The sequence below is a fragment of the Chrysochloris asiatica genome, unplaced genomic scaffold (assembly GCF_000296735.1).
Source record: "Chrysochloris asiatica unplaced genomic scaffold, ChrAsi1.0 scaffold00341, whole genome shotgun sequence".
Classification (NCBI taxonomy): Eukaryota; Metazoa; Chordata; class Mammalia; order Afrosoricida; family Chrysochloridae; genus Chrysochloris; species Chrysochloris asiatica.
The window spans coordinates 2,202,511-2,221,089 of record NW_006408859.1 but is presented as its reverse complement, the minus strand read 5'-3'; the positions used below and the strand labels follow the sequence as shown (position 1 = coordinate 2,221,089).

The following is an 18,579-nucleotide window of genomic DNA, read 5'->3' as shown; positions in this document are numbered from 1 at the left end:
ACACTGATCTGAGATTTCTGGCCTCCTCTGGGCAGAGGCCATAGGGACTGATCTTTACCTTGGTACCACGTGCAGCCTCACACAGGGTCCTTAGCATAGAATAAGTGTTTGCTAAGTAATTTAAGCCCAGTTCTGAAATACTTTTAAGAGCTCATTTTCCGTTATTCCTTGTTCTTGCTTTATCTACTAAGGAATGCGCAGACCGCTGGTTGACACCATGATATTCTCATAGCTGCAGTCAAAGGTTACTTGGGAAGAACAGGTCTGGCAAAGGCATTCAACTGCTAGACATTCTTTTTCTAGTTGTAAACATCTTCTCAGCCATCTTTTGAATTGGAGTGGTGGTGGGGTGCCTTGGAGTACAGAGTTTCCCAGGCTTTAAATCTTTACAGGAACAGAAAGCCTCATCTTCCTCCTGCTGAACTGCTGGTAGTTTTGAACTGCTTGACCTGAAGACTAGCAGCCTGAATCCACTACGCTACCAGAGGAGTGCCCTAAGAATTGGAGTTGCTGTTGTTATTGGAGAATCTGTTCCGCTTCATAGCGACTCTGTACAGGGTTTCCAAAACTGTAAATCTTTACAGGAGCAGAAAGCCTCATCTTTCTCCCCAAGAACTGGAGTAGTAATTCTCAAAATGGTGCTAAAGGAAAATTGCTTTAAGGGCTAGGCACTTAACAACAACAACAGTAATAAGGTGAGAGTAGGAAAATCCAGGTCTTTGGGTGGCACAAGTTCAACTACTAACCTAAAGCAAAGATGGGCAGTTTGAACCCACTCAGCTGCACCATGTAAAGAAGGGCCTGGCCATCTACTTCTGTGTATAATGAGAATCAAGAGAACCCACCCTAGCAGGCAGTTCTCCTCTGCATACATGGGGTCACTCTGAGTCGAATCCATTCAGTGGTAACAGAGTTGTTTTTTAGTAGGGAAATCATCCCTTGCAGCTAGTTCAACTGGTAAGCATTCAACAAAATTACACAGGCTTTGTAAATGCAGCATGGGAATTCTGGGTTATGTCCTACAAGACCTTACTGGAAAAATTGACAAAAATTCAAATAAAGTCTATGGCTTACTTGAAAGTATTATATCAAAATGAACTCCTTAAATTTTGACAAAGCCCCAGACTCCATATTCCCAAACTCTGGAATAAGGCTTGGTAACATTATGCTGTGGGCTTTGTCACACGTGTAAAATCCTCCTCTCTAGACGGTCTGTTCTGTTTGTCCCATTCAACAGAGCTGGAAGCCAAGCTTTCAAAGGGGACTCCATCCACACCACTGATAATCAGGAGCAGAGAACCCAGCTGTGCTCTCACTACCCTGGCACACTGACTGTATGCTAACAAATGAACAGTCAACATCTCCAGAGCACATTACTGCTTCGCAGACACTGGTTTTAGCACGCCGCACAGAATATCTTATTCAATATTTACCACTTCTAAGTTAAAAAAAAAAGAAAAACTTCAAACAAACACAATACCACACACACACACACACACAAAGGGAGGTGAGATGTTTCACTGTGAGAACTGCAGTCAATGAAATGAAACAAAATGTTTATGAAATGTTGAATGGAAAACTGATCAGCTCTGTAAACCTTCATCCAATTCACAAGAAAAATGAAAAAAAAAAAAAAAAAGTGGGAGGATTAAATCAGTTCTCTGAAATTTTTTCATAGGACAGAGCAGAGCTGAGGCAAGAATGGCATATTATAGCCAGGAGCAGCCTACAGAAAGTCCCAAGGATCTCTTGCTATCTTTTATTAAAAATTCACCTACAACAGAAAATCTTATGTGTTTTACCAAAAAAGTTTCAAAATGCCTGGTAAATATGTTAGTTTTTTTCCTCAAAAACCTTTCAGAAAAACTATACTTGAGAAAGAGGCACCAGTCCAGGAGTCCTCCTGTGCGGGAGGCCTGGCTGACACTCCCCAGCACCCGCTCGAGATGAATGAGGTCATAACTACCGCGCTGAGAAATATGCTGACAAAAGGGGCCAGAATTCACAAGTTTGGTTCACATTCACTGGCCTAGTAGTGCCTTCCTTGAGGCAGCCTGCTTACCCAGGGTCTCTGTGTCCTTCTGGTCACCTCTCTTGTGCACTATGGCTGGATATGTGATGGTCAGCTTGCTGTTGTGCTCCTTTCGGACAATTGACCGTCCGGTCCTACATATAAGCACAGTAGTGATTGAGGAGAAAACCTCTGGCCGCAGACTTCTCACATGGGGAAGGGGAAAGGCAAAAGCCCGCTACTCACTTGCAGTGAGGACATCGCTTTGCACTCATATGCGCCTTCCAGAACTGAGCAATAAGTTTACTCCTGCTCTCACAGACATTTTTCACCTGTTCAAAAAAAATCAAAGCACCTTATTGTTGTTGTACTGCAGTTAACTTGGTTTCAACTTACAGCAACTTTGTATGGGGTTTCCTAGGAGCTGCTGGTGAATCTCAACTGCCGATCTTGAAGTTCAAACCCGACCTTGCAGTCCAGTGCTTATCCTACAGCGCCACCACTTTTAAGTGAATCTAGGATGTATTCCCTTTGGGTTTCCACCTTTTTTTTTTTTTTTAACTAGGGGATTTTAAACAAAAGTTTCTACAAAACCTTATGAGAGCCTAGCTCTGCCAATTACTGAGCTACCTCTTTAAGACTTAAGTTCCTTCACTCACAGTATGGAGTAAGAATAATAACCACAACATCAAAGTCGTTAGAAAGACAAAGAGATGATCAAATGTATTGGGGGAGCTGAGAACACACTAATCTGTAAGGCCCAATTGCCCTAGAATAACTAATTTTTAAGAAAGGATCAGGGAAGTGGGAAATGTTTAGCATCAACAACTCCCTTGGATTCAGAAACCTCCTACCCCCTTAACTCTGGCTAAACTTGGCTTCTGTAACACTGCTTATGCAAATTCTTCACATCTGAGTGGGCCTGTCTTACTCACAGGATACTGTGGCCAGCGGCCAAGGCTAACCTTGAGAACAGCCGGCCAAAGTTAATCTTGAAAACTAACTGTCCCGGCAGATGTACCCCTAGCCTCAAGTTAATCTTGAGAAATCTTGAGAAGTAACTGTCCCCGCTGATGTACTCCTAGCCCCCACCCTAACAGCTCAAGCATACATCATACCCTTGGTTTGTACAAGATAATGTCAGACTGCCTATATATAAATATTCTATGAAAAACTGGATCGGGGCTGCAGTTTTTCCTGCTTTTAGGGAGGTTATAGTCGCTGGCCAGCTAATAAAGGCTTCCTTATCAATCCTGAGAGTCTTGAGTGCTCATATGGGTAAATTGAGGCACAACAATCACTCAAGAAATGCTAGTTACTTTTATTTAAAGCAAAGCTCTCTGAATAAAGCCAGTACAGTCTCCCTGTTGCCCCCCCAAGATTGAGGGCCACATCTTATCATTGCACCACATGAATGGATCAATGCCAGGTTGCAAATGAGAATCACCTGGGGAGGCTTTGTAACCTGTACTTGCATTCTCGCTGTTCAATGCCGTCAACGCATACCTAATCCAGAGCAATTATATCAGAATCTCTGGTGTGAAATCTAGGCAGGGAATTTCAAGACTAGTTTCAAGATGAAGAGATGCCAGGGTGTCACAGGTGGTTTGCCATCAGCTGCTAACTTATGGTTAGTGGTTAGAACCAACCCAGCGGCTTCACAGAAGAACAGCCCGGCAAACTGCTTCCATAAAGATCATAGACAAGAAAACTCTATGGAGCAGTTCTACTTTGTAACAATGGGATCACCATCAGTCAAGGGTCAACGATGCACCAGCTACTAACAAGTGTAGGTTGATTATCTACCTCATTTCTTCATTAAGCAAATCAATACACATCTGCTATGGGGACGGAGGTGTAGTGGTGGTGGTTCAGTGTTGGAGAAAGAATGAAGAAAAGGACAAGGGCACCATTTTAAAGTTTGCATGACTGATCCTGCAGGCAGAAATCAGACATGAGGAAACAGAGGCTCAGGGAAGGTTATGTAGCTTATGAGGTTGCAGGTATCTTAAAAGGCAGAGTTGAGGTTCAAATTCAGGTCTACCTTGGGAAGTCAAAAGTATACATTATTGATAGTGCAGAACTAATATCAATGATAACACTAAAAACAGTGTTAGGGGAAAGCAAGAAGGATAACTCACATGTGCTCCCTGGGACCCCAGGAGATTATTCTGTACAATTTCAGTTGTGTATTGTTCTAACTCATCCTGAATTTCAACGGCAGAAGGATCAGCATTTTCTTCCAGAAACTGAAAAGCAAAGAAGAAAACCATGTTGTTACATGTCTGTTGGATAAATAGCACCACTGAGGCTAGCCTCTTCAAGGGTGGGAGAATTTGTGGGAGGAGAAGAGAGGGAAATTTCATGGCTGCTGTGCTGTATTTTCAAAACAAAGACATCACTACTTTAAAAACCAAGGGAAGAATACCCTGTTTCTAATCAAGGAGAGTAAGTTTACTCAGACCAAACCTAACTTGAAAACAGTGAAGACAAGATCAAATACTTTAAAAATCCTCTTTTAAAAGTCCTGACCACAATTCATCTATTATGCTAGAATCTATGCCATCAGTATTTCAATTATCAGCAGGGTCACCCCTGGACAGGGTTCAATAGAAATATTCCCTAATTCATTCTATGAAGCTAGCATAAGACTGATACAAAAGCCAGGCAAAAACATAAAAAGGAAAATTACAGACCAATATCCCTCATATATACACGCAAATATTCTAGACAACAGATTTCAACAGGGTAGCAAAAAAATAATACATTACAGTCAGCAATGCAAGGACGGTTCAACATTAGAAAATCAACCAATGCAATTCACCACATAAAACAAAGAAAAATAATCAAATGATCATCTCAGTTGACACAGAAAATACATTTGATAAAATCCGACATTTTTTCCTGATAAAAATTCTCAGTAAAACAGAAGGGAAATTTCTCAGCATAATTAAGGACATGTAAGCATGGTGTTGGAGGAGAATATTCAAAGTGCCATGGGCTGCCCATAGAACCAACAGATCTGTGTTGGAAGAAGGACAGCCAGAGTGCTCCTTGGAGGCCAAGATGGCCAAACTTCATCTCTCATACTTTGGACATATTGTTAGGAGGGAGCAGTTGCTGGAAAAGGACATCATGTTTGGATGTTTGGTAAGGTGGAGGATCAGAGAAAAAGAGGAAGACCCCAACGAGATGGACTGGCTAAATGGTAGCATTGATGGACTCAAGTATGGCAACAATAGTGAAGTTGGCCCAGGATCAGGCAGTGTTTTGTTGTGCATAAAGTTGCTGTAAATCGGCACTGACTCAATGGCACCTAACAACAACAAAGCAAAACCAACAGCCATCGTTATTCTCACTAGAGAAAGACTGAATACATCCCTCCTGAGAATCAAACCAAGATAAGGATGTCTTTCATCACCACTTTGTACTAAAGTCCTAGCTAGAGCAATAAGACAAGAAGGGAAATTGAAAAAAATATCTGTCCTATTCTCAGATTGGCATAATCTTATATAGAGAAAATTCCAAGAGATTTCAAAAGAAAGTTGCTCTAGCTGCAGTTGGATGCCTTTGAGTCGGTACTGACTCATAGTGACCCTGTGCACAACAGAACAAAACACTGCCCGGTCCTGCACCAACCTCACAATCGTTGCTATGTTTGAGTTCACTGCTGCTGCCATTGTGCCAATCCATCTTGTTGGGCTCTTCCTCTCTGTCTCGGACCCTCCATTTTACTAAACATGCTATCTTTCTCGAGGGACTGGTCCCTCCTGATAACATGTCTGAAATATGAGTCTGGCCATCTTAGCTTCTAATGAGCATTCCGGCTGTACTTATTCCAAGAGAGAATGGTTTGTTCTTTCAACAGTCCACGGTACTTTTAATATTCTCCTCCAACACCATAAATCAAATGCATCAATTCTTCTATGGTCCAACGTTCATATGCATGAGTTTATTGAAAATATCATGGCCTGGGTCAGACGCATCTTAGTTCTCAAGCTGACAGCTTTGCTCTTGAACACTTTAAAGAGGTCTTGTGCAGCAATTTGCCTAATGCAGTGCATCATTTGATTTCTTGACTGTGACTTCCATGATTAGAGCAAAATGAAGTCTTTGACAACTTCAATCTTTTCTCCATTTATTTTGATGTTATTTATTGGTCCAGTGGTGAGGATATTTGTTTTCTTTACACAGAGGTGCAACCCATACGGAAGGCTGTGGTCTTTGATCTTCATCAGTAAGTATTTTAAGTCCTCTTCACTTTCATCAAGGAAGCTTGCCATCATCTGCATATTTCAGGTTGTTAATGAGTCTTCCTCCAATCCTGATGTCTTGTTCTTCACGTAATTCAGCTTCTTGGATTATTTGTTCTGTACACAGATTGAATATGTATATTGAAAGAATACAACCCTGGCACACCCCTTTCCTAATTTAAAACCATTTAGTGATCCTTTGTTCTGTTCGAACAACTGCCTCTTGGTCTACGTAGATACCTCATGAGCACAATTAAGTGTTCTGGAATACTCACTCTCTGCAATGTTATCCATAGCTTATAATAATCCACATTGTAGGCAATGATGAAAAAAAACAGAGAGTTGATGGAATACTGTAAAAATGGTGTTGTTTGACCTCTTCTACCTTCACCGGTAAGTAGGAAAGTCACAATCAGCATCAGTCCAGGCGGAGAACAGATTTGCTTCCACTCTCCCTCCACAGCACTCTCTATTGCTGGGTTCGCAATTGTGCTGCAATGGTCACATAAAACTTACAGACAATACTCACAATATGGGGTTTATTAGGGAAGTTAACATATTTCAATTCAAGATCAGAAATTCTTAGGATATAGTTCTTTAGTCTGAATAGCTTCTTCTCAGACATGCCTCTCTGGTCCTTGGCATCTAAGCCACACAGCCCTTTGGCTTCTACCCTGCTTAAGCAAGTGTTACAAAGCTCTTTTAACTTGGCCAATTAATGCCCACTGCACCAGTAAGCACCACCAAAAGACACTCAGCCCTAGATCCACGGGTCAACAAACCTAGCTTCCCCGCACACCAATTAAGTGTTGGAGGCGCCCACTCTGCCAGCAAGCCTTCTGCCAACAGGCACTCTGCTTTCTGGCTCTGTGGGCTGGGAAGGTCACCACACCATCTCCTGCACGTCTCCTAGCTCTGCTGCTGCTGCTTCTCTGCCACTTCTCCAACTACAGCTTGGCTTCCTAAACAAGAATGGGATCTCAGGGTCCAATCCACTCCTGTCTCTCTCTTCATGGTACTGAAATATCCCTTTCTGCTTCTAAGAAGGCTCATTTTAAATCTAGTGGGAAGGCAAAACTTACTAATGCCCATGTTAGGGGCATTATATGCCTCATTTGCAAGGCCCAAGCCTAAGGGTGCCAAGTACTGTATTTACATTATTAGCAAGCTATCCAATCCCCTTGGTGGACCACAAACACTCCACATTCGCATAGCCCTACCCAATCATTGGAGTCCTGTTATTGTTATGTGCCTTGGAGTCACCCCGTACAGGTTTTCCAGGCTGTAAATCTTTACGGGAGCGGAAAGCCTCATCTTTCTCCTGCAGAACAGATGGTAGTTTCAAACTGCTGACCGTGAGATTAGCAGCCCGATTCGTAACCACACTGGAGTCCTGATGTGGGATAATGCAATGGACCACGAGGTCAGTTTGGACAAGGTCAGTGATTCAAATTTAACAGCTGCTCCTCAGAAACCCTATATAGAGTTGCTATGATTTGGGACTGACTTGACGACTCTTACAACAACAACCCAGTCATTTGGTGGGAGTTATAAAGAATATAGATGGCTAGGAGAGCATTATCAAGTAATTCACTCCGCTGCAAATACCACTTGAGATATTCCAACATTATGCAATGCTGGAAGCTATTGTTACTTAAAAGAGTTGGCAAGACAGTACTTGATCCATCAACTGGAAAAGATCCACATTTGTGCCTACTACAAAGAAAGACAATCAAATGGAATGCAGAAATTATCAAACAATATCATTAAAATCACTTGCCAGCAAATGTTTGCTAAAGAAAATTCAAAATAGTTGTAGCTGAATATCAACAAAGAACTGCCAAAAGTTCAAGCCACATTAAGAAGAGGATGTGGGACAAGGAAGAGCGTTGATCATGTCAGACAGAACTTGGACCAAAGCAGAGAATGACAGAAACATGTTTACCTATGTTTTACCGACTACATGAAGGTATTTGATTGTGTGTATCATAACAAATGGAGTCCTGGTGTGGCACTGTGAGTTAAAGTGCTGGACTGCAAAGTCGTCTGAACCACCAAGTTGGAGGTTCAATCTCACCATTCACTCCTCAGAAACCCTATACAGGGTCGCTATGGGTTGGAACCGACTCGATGGCACTTAACAACAACAACATCAAAACAAATTATGGATAATGTTACAAATAATTAGTAATCCAAAACACTTAAAACTGCTCTTGCAGAACCTGTACATTGACAAAGAAGGAATCGTTTGAACAGAGTATGGTGGTGGTGATGTGCTATAGAGTAGGTTCTGACCCATAGCAACCCTGTACAGGGTTTCTGAGGCTATAAATCTTTACAGGAGCTGAAAGCCTCATCTTTCTCCCGTGGAACAGCTAGTAGTTTTGAACTGTTGACCTTGTGGTTCTCAGTCCGATTTGTAACCACTACGCTATCAGAGCTCCTTACATGGTTTAAATTGGAAAAGGTATCCTATTGTGTAGGGTGGTATTCTTTTACCTTACTTGTTCAATCTGTATGCTGAGCAAATAATTTTAGAAGCTCGACTATATGAAGAAGAATGTGACATCAGGATTGGAGGAAGACTCATTAACACGAGATATGTAGATGACACAACCTTGCTCAATGAAAGTGAAGAGACCTGAAGCACTTACAGATGAAAGTAAAATACTACAGCTTTCATTAAAAAATAAATCGGAACATAAATCAAAAATCCTTACAACAGGCCCAATGAAGAACAATATGATAAATGTAAAGTATTGAATGAAGTTGTCAAGGATTTCATTCTTCTTGGATCAACAATCAATGTCCAAGGAAGCCGCAATCAAGAAATCAAACGATGTACTGCACTGAGAACATCTGCTGCAAAAGATCTCTTTAAAATGTTAAAAGGCAAAGATGTCACATAGATGATTGAGGAGTACCTGACCCAGACCATGGCATTTTGAGTAGCCTCATAGGCATGTGAGAGCAGCGCAATGAAAAACAAGCACTGATAAGCTGATGCATTCAAACTGTAGTACTGGTGAAGAATACTGAATGTACCATGGACTTCCAGAACGAACAAATCTATCTTGAAAGGAGAGCTGCCAGAATGTTCCTTAGAAGCAAGGATGGCATCAGGAGGCACCAATCACATGAGAGGAGATAATGCTCGGTCAAGTGAAGGGTCAGTGAAAAAAAAGGGAGACCAGCAATGAGATGTCAATTCAAGGAGTAAGGTGTGCCTTCCCAAGCCATGGTATTTTCAATAGCCTCATATGCATATGAAAATTAGACAATGAATAGGGAAGATCACAGAAGAATTAATGCATTTGAGTTAGGGTGTTTTGGAGAATACTGAAAACACTATTGACTGACAGAAGAAAAAACAAATCTGTGTTGGAATAAGTACAGTTAGACCATTCCTTAGAAGCTAGAATGGCGAAATTTCATCTCTCATACTTCAGACACGTTATCAGGAGGGACCAGTCCCTGGAGAACATTATGCTTGGTAAAGTGGATAATCAGCGAAAAAGACAAAGACCCCCAACAAGATGGATTGGCACAGTGATGGCAACAATGGGCTCAAACGTAACAATGATTGTAAGGATGGCGACAGACGTAGCAGTGTGTTATTGTGGTGTGCATAGGATCGCCATGAGTCTGAACCTATTCGACGGCACCTAACAATAAAACAAATCAATGAGATGGACTGACAGTGACAAGTTTGTTCTACTATACTCAAGGCCACTATGAACCAGAACCAACTCACCGGCACCTAACAATAACAACATCTTCTAGGCTGTCATGCCAATATGTGAATTTAATGAGGAAATAAGCAGAGACTCCAGAATATGAGAAATCTTACAACTGACACTGAGTTGTCAAGAGTCAACATCATGAAAAAGAGAAAAAGGGAAGAGGGTTCTATATTAAAAGAGTTCAAAGAGCTATAATAATCAAAAGCAATGAATGAAGCTTGGTTGGATCTCAGGTCCAAGTCAGAAAAAACAGCCAACTGTTAAGTAAAATGGTATTCCAAAGCTGTTTTTATAATTACTCTTCCAGCTTCACGGTTTCACACCTAGCTTATATCGCTTACAAAGCACAACAATCAAACCTTCTGGTGACTGTCAGAATGGCAATTCTTGCAGACGACATACAAACATCTCTTGTTCCACACCACCACTCTGATTTCCATGACTGCTACTACCCACCTACCCGGCTCAGGATGTGCTCAAGCTCATAGACTGCTTGCAGGGCCCCAACTTCCAGAACCTTCAGCTGACTGACCAAGAGGTGAATCACAGCCCGGGGGCAAGTCAGCAGGTGACAGATTAAACAGGAGCCCCGGAGCAACAGGTAGAGTTTCTGAAGAGAAGGAATAAAACGAAAACATTCAATTAGTAAGAAATATACAAGTCCATGAAGATTTTAATGTACTTAAAATTTTCATTTTTACATAGTTGAAGCAGGCTATTACAGTTCTACTTTAGCCTATATGCTTATAAAGGCCCTCCATATTCCCCTATATTTTCTCCTATGGTTGTAATTTAATCCATCAAAACCCTGAAAATACTTTGGGTGCATAGTCCTGGTGTGGCACTGTAGGATAAGCACTGGCCTGCAAGGTTGGTGTGAACTGCAATATCATCTGTTCAAAATCACCAGCTGCTCCTAGAAAACCCTATACACAGTTGTTATGAGTCAGAACCAACTTGAGGGCATTTAACAACAACTGCCTTTATTTCATTCCAAGTGTTTATGTTAGCCCAAGTTAATGGATCTAAAAAGCTGAAAATGTACCAGTGGGACTCCATAGACAGCAGTTTCACTCTTATTTCACTGTCTGGTCTTCTGGGATTTGCCTTTCCCTGCCATCAAGTAAACACCTGGAGGGCCCAACGGCAGGCCTGTTGCTGTTGTTGAATTTCATCGAGCCAGTTCCAACTCACAGAGACCCTGTATAGGGTTTCCAAGGAACAGCTAGTGGGTTTTCAACTAGCTGTGGCTAGCAGTCCAGTGCTTATCTTGAAGAGCCACAGTGACTCTATATATGGTTTCTGAGACTGAAAATCTGTATGGGAGCAGATAGCCTCTTCTTTCTCCTACAGAGTGGCTGGCTGGTTTGAACCACCAACCTTGTAGTTAGCAGACTAATGCTTATCCAACAGTGCCACCAGGACTCCTCTACTGCCAGTGAGGAGTCTCATAGACTTGTGAAGGAACTGAAAACCTGGAAACAAAAGGTGTAGAGTATTCATGTGACTAGAATCAGTAGCGTAGTGGTTACAAACCGGGCTGCTAACCTCAGGGTCAACAGTTCGAAACTATCAGCTGTTCCGTGGGAAAAGATGAGGCTTTCTGTTCCCGTCAAGATTTACAGCCTCGGAAACCCTGTACAGGGTTTCTGAGTCAGAATCTGACTCCATGGAACATAAGCACCACCAGAGTCAGACAGTGGCTCTTAACTGGAATCAACTGAAATTAATTTCTTTGAGGCTAGAGGTCAAATGAGTTTACTGAATTTGACTCCTCAAGGTCCCACACAGAAGAATCCTTTAGCTCAAAGGCATTTGCCGTTGAACCCTGTCAAGTACTTCGAGGGAAGAGTAGTACTCACAAATCCTACCAGTCTCCCAGAGAGCCACATACCCAAGGCAGCCCAAGGCAGGACCTACATCAAAAAGGAGAGGGTTGTACACCGTAAGTGGGAGCTCAATATGGCCCAGGTGACCGGAGCAATTGTTGAAGTCCTGCACGCAGGTGGAGCACACCTCTTTGGAATCTGCAGGGCCCAAAGCTAAATCGTACAGGCCATTCATGGATGGGTTCCCCAGGCTGTCCAAGTACCGAGGGTTTGTAATGGATTTAACACTTAATTTCCTAAAGGAATAAAGAAGGGAAAAAAAAATTTAAAGACCAAAGAAAATTAAGTTTATCAGCTTTGCTGAAGGTTCTGAACTTTTTTAGCACTTAGAAAACAAAGTCAAGTAATTACTGATTAGCATTTATTTCCTCATGCATACTGTGGAGATTGAGTATTCTGGAACACTTAATTATGCTCAGGAGGAATCTGTACATAGACCAAAAGGCATTTGTTTGAACAGAACAAAGGGACACTGTTGTTGTTGTTAAGTGACATCAAGTTAGTTCCAGCCCTCAGCTACCCTATATGGGGTTTCTGAGGAGTGGCTGGTGAGCTTGAACTGACAACCTTGTGGTTCAAACCAACTTTGTAGTCCAATACATTAACCTACAGCACCACACCACAATTCCAATGGTTTAAAATCAGGAAAGGTATGTGCCAGGGTTGCATTCTTTGACCATACTGATTCAATCTGTATGCTGAAGAAATAATCTGAGAAACTGAATTATAGGAAGAAGAACATGGCACCAGAATTGGAGGAAGACTGATTAACAACCTGCAACATGCAGATGATCAAGTTTGTCATAATCCACACAGTTAAAAGCCTTTGCATACTCAATGAAGCACAGTGTAAGACTACTATTGTAAAAACTAAAGAAAGGGTTTTCATGCTAAAAGAAGCATTCTTTGATGGTTACTAGGGTAGGAGAGAAGGTAGAGTAATTCACTGGCTATCAGCAGTTCAAAATCACCAGCTCTTCCATGAGAGAAAGATGAGGTTTTCTGCTCCTGTAAAGATTTACAGTCTCAGAAACCTTACATAGGGTCGTTATGAACCAGAACCGGAACCGCAACCATGGCGCATAACCAACCAACCAATCAGAGTAGATACATGTTAACTCAGGTGACAAGGAAGGCAATATACAAGACGAAGACTGGCAGAAGAAAGATGAAAACACAAGGATTAAAAGTAAATACTGTTATATATACAACCCTGCAACAGTGTTCTAAGGGTAGATGCATGGACAGATACACACATGAATGGGTATGGGAGGAAGAGTGGGAATATATCCACAAATATACAAAGGTCTGACACAGACTATTTGTACATGGGTATTTACCTTTGCTGCAAACACATTTTTGAACATGATGGAGCATAATGGTTATGTTCCGTGGAGTCGGTTCTGACTCGCAGCAACCCCGTATAGGGTTTCTGAGGCGGACAATCTTTATGGGAACAAAAAACCTCATCTTTCTCTAGAAGAACAGTTGGTAGTTTTGAACTGCTGACTTTGAGGTTAGCAGCTTGATTCTTAACCACTACGCTATCAGAGCTACTTGTGGTGGAGCCTGTTGTTTTTAGGTGCCATCAAGCTGGTACTGACTCATAGCGATCAATGCACAACAGAACGAAACACTGCCTGATCCTGGGACAGCTTCAGAAATGTTGCCATGCTTGGGCCCATTGATGCTGCCACTTTGCCAATCCATCTCGCTGGAGGTCTTCCTCTCTTTTTCTGACCCTCCACCTTACCAAACGTGATATCCTTCTCCAGTGACAGGTCCCTCCTAACAATATGTACAAAGTATGAGTGACGAAGTTTGGCCATCCTGGCCTCCGAGGAGCACTCTGGCTGCACTTCCTCTAACACAGATCTGTTGGTTCTTTTGGCAGCCCATGGCACTTTCAATGTTCTCTAACACCATAACTCAAAAGCATCAATTCGTCTCCAGTCTTTCTTATTCACTGTCCAGCTTTCACATGCATATGAAGTTATTAAAATGACCATGGCTTGGGTCAGGCGCACGTAAGTCTTCAAGCTTACATCTTTGCTTTTCAACACTTTAAAAAGGTCTTGTGCAGCAGATTTGCCTAATGCAATACGTTGTTTTATTTCTTGATTGCTGCTTCCATGAGTGTTGATAGTTGATCCAAAAAGAATGAAGTCCTTGACAACTTCAATCTTTTCTCCGTTGATAAGAATGTTGATTATTGGATCAGTGGTGAGGATTTTTGTTTTCTTTACATTGAGATGCAATCCCTACTGAAGGCTGCAGCATACAGGGGTCAAAATGATGAAAACTTCTTAGACATTACCAAACACCATGAAGCAATAAAAGTTGCTGGACCTAGGTCTTTAGACTCAATGACTCAGTGCCATGGTCAACTGGCATTAAAGTCCACAAAGACACTTGGGTGAGTAGTGACTGGGATGTTAAAAGCTCATGAGCAGTTATCTAAGCCTGAAGATGTTTGTAACCAATCTCAATAAATATTTGCTAAGTAGCAATGTTGGCGTCTCGGTGTGGCGCTGTGGGCTAATGTGTGAAACTGCAACGTCCTGCTCCTTGGAAAACCTATACATGGTTGCTATGGGTTGGAATTGACTGGACAGCACTTCACAACAAGTATCAATGTTATAAATCATTTAAAATGTAGATTTAGTGCAATATTTCCACTGAGACTTTGTTAGGAGTCCTGGTGTGGCACTGTGGGATAATGCACTGGACTGCAAGGTCGTTCGAATTGCAACCTTGGTGGTTCAAATTCACCAGTTGCTCCTCGGAAATCCTATAAAGGGTCGTTATGAGTCGGAATCAACTCAATGGCATTTAACAACAGTTGTTGCTAAGTGCCGTCGAGTTGGTTCCACTGAGAGCATAAGTAAAAAATACTCTCTCGTAGACCTAGTAACTTTTGTAACAGAATAACCTTATGATAATACGGTACTGGTATGCTCAAGATTGTCAATTACTACCGTGATCAAAATGGAGATTGAAGAATGTCCTATATTAAGTGACTAGGAGGAGACTATAGAGGATCTTGAAGGATAATTACTTTACAGAGAAGAGTAAACTATGTGTTCAATTAGATGTAGAAAGGAGGACATTATAGTAACTCCAAAACTCGTGTAATTAATGAGACGATGGATAGATGATCACGCTCCAATTCTAACTTCTACCCAGCAACTCTCACCAGCCCTCCCTTCCCTCTGCCACCCCAACTTTTTCCCCACTTCCACCTGTTTCTAGACATTACAAGCTGGCCCAGAAGTGTTCCCCAAACTACGGATTCCAACAGACCATGCGCCAATCAATCATACACTTAGAGGGTAAGCTAGGCGCAAGATATTCTGGGAATAGTAGTTTAGAGCGCCAACGAGCGGCACGGTTCAGCTAGCTTCCTCCCATAAACTCCTTACTTGAGCTCTTCGGCCGAATACATCCCGAAGGAAATGCCCTGAAGCCGCCGCCAGGGCATGTTCTTGGAGCCCAACATCCTCCTGGTCAGTTACGAGTTCCGACACTCAGAAAGACGTTCCAAATGACAACAACCAAAGTTTCATCTCACTGTTCAGCCTACAACCATGTGATTCAAACTACGCTTGCGCGAGAGAAACGCTAGATAAAATGAGATTTACGTGGACGAGGCCACTTCTACTATGGGGGGGAGAGAAGAAGAATTTCATGACTCTCATTTTCTTGTTTTCTAAATAATCAAAGACATATAAAACGTTAACGTAATCGATATTGAAATTTTATATAAGGAAAATGAAGCTAGTTGAGCTGTTAGCTTTTGTCTTTTAAACCATAAGCCTATAATCTTCTAAATTGTGACTGCTTTCTTTTGGTTACGTCCCAACCAATAGACGAGCTATTCCCGCCTACCTCTTTCCCTCCCTCCCTGATCCTGAAGACGAAGGCGTGACTTCCCCAAATGCTCAGCAAAAAAGCTGAAGATGGCGGCAGTTGGTTGGTTGAGTGGCCGCTGTAGGCTTTTCCTGTCTACTGGTCGGGGGTTAGGTCCGTGTGGATGGGCCTCCAGTTGCAGGTAAGACAAACCTGAGTGGGAAGTTCCACGAAGAAGGCCCAAGATAAACATAGTTATATTTTTCTCATTTTCCCAAAAGTACTGTGGAAAGTGCTGCGACCGAGTGAAATGCGCATGTGCATTCCCAGTAGCCGCGTGAGGCAGAGCACACGTCCTTGAAATAGGGTTCGAGAGGCATACCTAGGGTATACTGGTTATCTGCAGCAATCTAGAGTTAGCATTGCTAGCAAAAGAAGAAGCCTGCTTCTGTGGCTGGTCCTATTCTAGTGCATGTGCCTGTTAAAAACACCCTACATTTTAAAAGTTATCTGAGCTTCGTTTTTAGCTACTCCGGGGAACTCTAAATTGTTCCCAAATTACAAACTAATTCATAAACGCCACTGTTTCTCTGGATATTTGGCTCTCAGAATTAACAGTGAGCCCTCAAAGCATGATTTGAGAATATCCATTCAGATAGAATCCTGGTGTGGCGCTGTAGGAGAAGTAAAAGATCTGTTTGAACATCAGGATCGGTCTTTCAAACTCCTCAGCTGTTCCTCCGAAACGCTGAGTCCCGAACCACCTCGATGGCACTTAATGACAAAAACCCTATTTTCATTTACCTGGAGATGGGCATTTAAAACAGAAAGCCTAGTAAAATTGGTCTGTCTTTTTCCATTTGGATTGTTCAGAGATACTTATAGGTCTGCCTGGTGTGGCACTGTGGGTTAATGCACTGAACTGCGGAGTCGGTTTGAACCTCAAGGTAGGCGGTTCAAACTCACTAGCGGCTCTTCAGAAACCCTATACAGGGTCGCTATGGGTCGGAACCGACTCGACGGCATTTAACAACATCATGATGTTTTTAAGGGTTTTCTCACCCATAGGAAGAGCACCCTGAAATTTTCCTTAATAGCTTTCGAAAATACTGGGTTAAGCTAAATTAATATGAGATGTAAAAGGCACTTGTACTCAGTGCCCTTCAAAGAAGAGAAAGTGTACCACTTGGTACAGGAGAAATTTTAACATTGGCACTCAGCCCTGGTGTGGCGCAAGCACAGGACTGCAAGGTAGTGTCCAACCACAAGGTTGACAGTTCAAACTTAACTAAGTCACTCTGGAAACCTTATACCAGGTAGCTGTGGGTTGGAATCGACTCCACACTTACCAACAACAAAATTTAGCCCTAGCCCTCCTCTTCCCTCATTTTTTCTGGTGCTCCTTTTCCTGTTAGTGCATAGCGTTGACATTTTTCTGTTCATTGTCTTGACGGAGCAGCAACAACTCTTCCTCAGTATCTACCCACAAAACAACACTGTCCTGTGTCCTAAGGACATGAGGAATTTCTTCAGTTGATCGTTTTCTGAAATGTCCTCAGCAAAGAGATATTCAGTATATATCAGCATAAATTACTTGCTTGGTTCAATCCATGGTATTAAAAAATTAGATTTGGTTACTTGGTGAATTTTAGTTTTAGTGCTTTTGGGTTTTTTTTGCAGGTTCTATTCTGGAAGTGCAGCCCTCCCAGAGGTTGAAGGAGCTGATGTCAGAAGTATGTCAAAATCTATTGAAATCCATTTTCAAACCTACACATTGTATTTCTTTTCACTGGGAAATTTTAATTCACTTTGCTTGCTGTTTCACATTAAGGTATTGAAGAAGAAGTAGTCATTCCAAGAAAGAAAACTTGGTGAGTATTCATTGTTCAGTCAACAAATGACTGGGTGCTTATTATGAGGAAAACATAATTTTAAGTCTTGGAGATGAAGATATACAAGTGACAAGGTCCCTCTATCAAGACACTTAAATTCTAGTGAAGAGGGGTAGTCTTTAAATAAATGAATGGTTAATTTTCACTGGATATATTTTTAAACAATTGCCCTACCTCATTTATTCAACATTTGTTAATATACTAGAATTAAAACTGCTTCACAAAAATGATTATAGCAATAAATTATGGGATGCATTTTTTCCCCTTAATAATAGTTTTATTTCTTCTATTTTTTTTTAGTGTTTTATTGTGAATTATATGATAGTTTACATGGGAGAACATTAGTTTTACATTCATTTTATCGTACATCACACCATTGCCATGGTTACAATCCCCTCCACGTATCACCAACCAACCAAAGGGCATACCCTGCAAGCCTACCCCCTACACTGCCCCCCACCACCCTCCCAGTCCTCAGCACACAGTCGCTTTCCCTCTCTGGATCCAGAGCCCCAACTGCTTCATCTTTCCACGCACTGTCGCTGCCTCCATCTCAGGCATCACTGTTTCTCTGGGTAGGGTCCTGCTCTTGGCTCTTCTCCGTTGATGGTCCCAGGGACCTCTGCTCCTAGACTGAAAAGTTAATCACTTCCCTCCTTGCTCTAAAATGTCTACCTTTACATTTCCAACCTTCACAATCAGTCCTGATAACAGTTATTCACTATTGTATCACAAGAGAACCATCTGCATTTCATTTCATCAACTCTGCCTAGGCAGATTGGATGCTACTCACTGGAGATTCTGCCTTCCTCCAAGCCCCGTCTCTAGGTATGGGATGCATTTTACAGGTTAGGGGATTCTTGAGTGGCAGTTTTTTCTTTCAGAGTTTTATATATGCCTCCCCATAGCCTTCTTGCCTGCATGGTTTCTGTTGAGAAACCT

At 42.0% G+C, this 18,579-nt stretch overlaps 2 protein-coding genes across 2 annotated transcripts in view; one reads left to right on the top strand and one right to left on the bottom strand.

The window, feature by feature from the left end:
* The window catches only part of POLR1A (polymerase (RNA) I polypeptide A, 194kDa), an 82,873-nt gene extending 67,478 nt beyond the window's left edge, over positions 1-15,395 (bottom strand). The window contains exons 1-6 of the mRNA XM_006875869.1: positions 15,319-15,395; positions 11,928-12,132; positions 10,468-10,617; positions 4,153-4,260; positions 2,258-2,343; positions 2,063-2,166 (exon numbers count right to left, since the gene is read on the bottom strand). Of these exons, the coding sequence (XP_006875931.1) occupies positions 2,063-2,166; positions 2,258-2,343; positions 4,153-4,260; positions 10,468-10,617; positions 11,928-12,132; positions 15,319-15,395 (730 nt within the window). The remainder of the gene's footprint in view (positions 1-2,062; positions 2,167-2,257; positions 2,344-4,152; positions 4,261-10,467; positions 10,618-11,927; positions 12,133-15,318) is intronic.
* A 460-nt stretch (positions 15,396-15,855) lies between these two features.
* The window catches only part of PTCD3 (pentatricopeptide repeat domain 3), a 28,821-nt gene continuing 26,097 nt past the window's right edge, over positions 15,856-18,579 (top strand). Inside the window, exons 1-3 of the mRNA XM_006875873.1 lie at positions 15,856-15,947; positions 17,426-17,478; positions 17,577-17,616. Of these exons, the coding sequence (XP_006875935.1) occupies positions 15,856-15,947; positions 17,426-17,478; positions 17,577-17,616 (185 nt within the window). The remainder of the gene's footprint in view (positions 15,948-17,425; positions 17,479-17,576; positions 17,617-18,579) is intronic.